The sequence below is a fragment of the Phaseolus vulgaris genome, chromosome 11 (assembly GCF_051622355.1).
Source record: "Phaseolus vulgaris cultivar YP4 chromosome 11, ASM5162235v1, whole genome shotgun sequence".
Taxonomy (NCBI): Eukaryota; Viridiplantae; Streptophyta; class Magnoliopsida; order Fabales; family Fabaceae; genus Phaseolus; species Phaseolus vulgaris.
The window spans coordinates 14,102,187-14,105,727 of record NC_143508.1 but is presented as its reverse complement, the minus strand read 5'-3'; the positions used below and the strand labels follow the sequence as shown (position 1 = coordinate 14,105,727).

At 33.9% G+C, this 3,541-nt stretch overlaps 1 protein-coding gene across 1 annotated transcript; it reads right to left on the bottom strand.

Moving 5' to 3' along the window:
• Positions 1 to 307: 307 nt before the first annotated feature.
• LOC137823973 (equilibrative nucleotide transporter 3) lies at positions 308 to 3,203 on the bottom strand. Its single transcript, XM_068629377.2, has 9 exons — positions 3,145 to 3,203; positions 2,955 to 3,059; positions 2,254 to 2,409; positions 2,022 to 2,165; positions 1,822 to 1,927; positions 1,396 to 1,568; positions 1,132 to 1,292; positions 636 to 894; positions 308 to 546 (listed from the first exon to the last, which is right to left on the bottom strand). The coding sequence occupies exons 1-9, from the start codon at positions 3,175 to 3,177 to the stop codon at positions 439 to 441; spliced, it is 1,245 nt and encodes a 414-aa protein (XP_068485478.2). The 5' UTR covers positions 3,178 to 3,203; the 3' UTR covers positions 308 to 438.
• Positions 3,204 to 3,541: the final 338 nt, after the last annotated feature.

The following is a 3,541-nucleotide window of genomic DNA, read 5'->3' as shown; positions in this document are numbered from 1 at the left end:
GAAAAACATTGTGAAAAGTTTTTTCAGGATAGGATTTCCAAAACAAGCTTTCTTTTGGAAAACATACTTCACGCATTTCAGAATTTCAATCCAGAAATTTTATTGCCGAAACATTGTTTGTTCTGGAAATCCCATTCCAGAAATTTTGAAAAGTATGTTCCAGAAAATTTTCAAAACATAATCCGAAAATCATTTTAGAAAAAGTAAAATAGTCATTTTGAAAATTGTTAAGGTGCAGGAAGAAAAATGAGAGTTGCAAGAAGAAAAAGTCAATTTTGTGATATAAAGATTGAATTGAGAAATAATTGGCAGTGAAACGATCTTTACTCCTTCAAATGAGGTATACACAAAGTACTGTAAACATACGTAAAACATGTATATGTTTGTGAATAAATGAATGCCTAAGCTATTTCTCTAGTTTGGGTTGTAGTTAAGATTTCACCACCCTTTCCCTATTAACCACAACCAGTCAAGTGTTACACCTGCAAAAATACCTCCAAGAAGAAACAACACCAACAAGTTTCCCAAGGCATTCTGTTCTGGTCCCTACAAACATTAAAAAAATGCACAACATTAATCAATCTAAATATGAATTTAGAAAACCCCGAAAAGTTCTGGTTGTTTAACAAACTCACCTTGTAACCTTTGGGTGCTGAAGTGAGAACACAAACAGTGAGGTAACCATTGGATAACCCCAAAAAGCATGTCAACATTATCATCCACCCCTGTGAACCATACTTTGCAGTAAAATAAAATGCTGGCACAAACAAAAGGCGACTAACAATGACTGTGGTGAGCATTTTTCGGGACTCCAACTTCAGGGTTTTCAAGAGTGGAATGTATCTTCCGATCAGATCACACACATTGTACATAGCAATTAACACAAGAGAATACCTGAAAGAATTGGAAATATCAAAACATACTAAGGTTTTCAATTCATGAAAAATAATTAACTACACTCAAATATGCGTTATGTTATAATTAGTGGACACTTTTCTTCATGGCACATAACACTAATCTTTATCATGTTGTGTCTGGTCATAAAGGAACAGGAAAATCGATGGAAGATTTTATTTCCAAAAAGATAGAAATATAAAGGAAGTAAAGAAGCTATGTTGTTAACGAAAATACCATGTGCCCAAACTGTGTGATCCGGTATCTTCTGATAAGAATCCGGGGAAAATTGATAGTGTAAGTGCGTATATTAGGAACAGATCAAGTGCATAATCAATGTTTTCTAATAACAGTTGCTTATTCCCTTTGCGCTCTAATCGTTTGTCATCTTCATTGACCTGAAAAAAAGTACTTAAATTGTAAATAAACTGAAGCTTGAATAATTAAGAACATATTGTGATTTGAAACATTGGAAAGAAAAGAAAAGAAAAGAAACAGTACTCTTCGAGATGGGGTCTGGATACCACCTGCAGCAAGATCAGATGAAACAGTTTTGGATCCTTCAGATGCTGCTTTTGAACGGTAGTACTTCACGATTGGTAATTTAGGAAAGACAAATGCATATAGAAGAAAACAAAGAAGCTCAAAGAATGTTGATATGACAAAGAACGTAACTGCAGGAAAGTAGAACGACAAGTGATCAATATCTAATTTATTTGTATGAGTCATGTGAAACAACAATCTTTATAGTATAAAGTTAAATGACATCAAATAATCATCACAATTTGTTTAGGCTTTTGAAGATATTGGCATTGCTACATAGTCCAAAAATGTATGTTGAGTTATTATCAAAATAAACCACATAACCATGATTCGCGAATATATCTTCATTATCAAATGTCTTAAGCTCTGGAGAGTTGAACTTACTGGCTCCTTTGTGAAGACCATTCTTAGAATTCTCAAATGCTGCTTTTGTAATCAACCTCAAAGCAGATGTTAGTGCACCAGATGCTGCTAAACCAGCAAGGAAAGACTACAGCAGTAAAACCATATAAGAAGAAAAAAAGAAATGCATACATTGAAGGAAAGTTTCAAAACTTCATAGTAATTCCATTGCTAATGCAAACCTGAATGAATTCTGGAAGCATGTAGGATAGGTCTCCCACCATTCCACCTTGCGTGTGAGCATCTGCTATTCCAAATGCACCACTAATTATGCATATACCAATAAAAGTCCCAAGTCCTCCTTTACCAGATGTTGCTAAATCCAACTATGGCAGATTAATAGGAAAAATAAAAGCAACAATCAAAAACCATTGTGAAGGAATCATATATTACAAACAAGTGAATGAAACTTACAATTAACACCGACAAAGTGCTTATGAAGAAAAGAGTATATCCAAATAGGTTTCTTATTCTTGTATTGATTTTGTCCTCTTTGTAAGCCAGTATTGCTAGTGTTCCAACTGCAAATGGCTGATATACAAGAGTAAGCACCCTAGAGGGGTGGTATTTCTGCACGAACAGAACAGAAAATTAAAACAAGTTTATTCCAAAGCAATCCAGGTATATAAATTATAACAAGAACAAACAACAATTAAGAACCGCAAAAAACGAGAAACAAACTGCGATCGCTAGAATATGTATTGGAGTGTGAGAAGATCAGTAAAACAAATGAAAATAGTTATAGCCACTGAAATTTATTGATCAGAAAGTTTAGTAATGTGATAATAAATTATTAGTATAACTTCTGTATAAGATGAAAACAGACTATGGCAGTGACTAGAAATTCCTTGATCATCTGATCTATAGTGTATGGTTGAATATCAAAGGTAACTACATAAACTGATGTAAAGCTCTGTCATGTATTCTTTGTTATCAAAATACATGGTCTGAAACCTTCAAGGTTCTTAAGCCATATTATGAAGCACACAGAAAAATGAAATTTGAAGTGGTTCAAATTGGAATAGTCCCTGGTTAACCACATGAATGAATGAAAAATCAGATGAAAAGAAAATATAATACGGTATATATAATGTGTGTGTGTATATATTAATTACCGGAAACAAGTGAACATAGTAATCTTCTATAGTCAGCATACTGTTCCATGAGAAAAGGCACCCATTGCCAAGAAACCAGCAGACTACTATTGCAGCATATTTTCCCTGTTAATGGCAAAGAATTTAAGTGAAGAAATAATGCATATTTATATGTTCCTGAAACTAAAGTAATAAAAAGCAAATAAACCACCTCAAGACGCCTTGGAGGCTCACTGTTCTCCATGGCTGCCTTAGATTCTTCTCTCGTATCAACCTCTACAACAAGTCAGAAAACAAAACCGTAGTCAAGGTGATGTACATAGAGCAATAATCATGGCTTCAACTTGACATGCACCACTAAACCGATAAATTCCAGCACACCCCAGGTGACCAAAAAATCATAGAAATTACTCATTGACACAATACAAGCTCCAGATACATCATCACCAATGACACTGCTTCGCAAAAAATAATCACCTTTGCTAAGTAATGATCTTTTCACGGAAAACCCATTAAACAGATGCATAAACATGCCTACTATACTATATATATAATACCTAATTGACATTTTGTATCATATATCTCTCTCTTTCTATAGGTGTGCATTA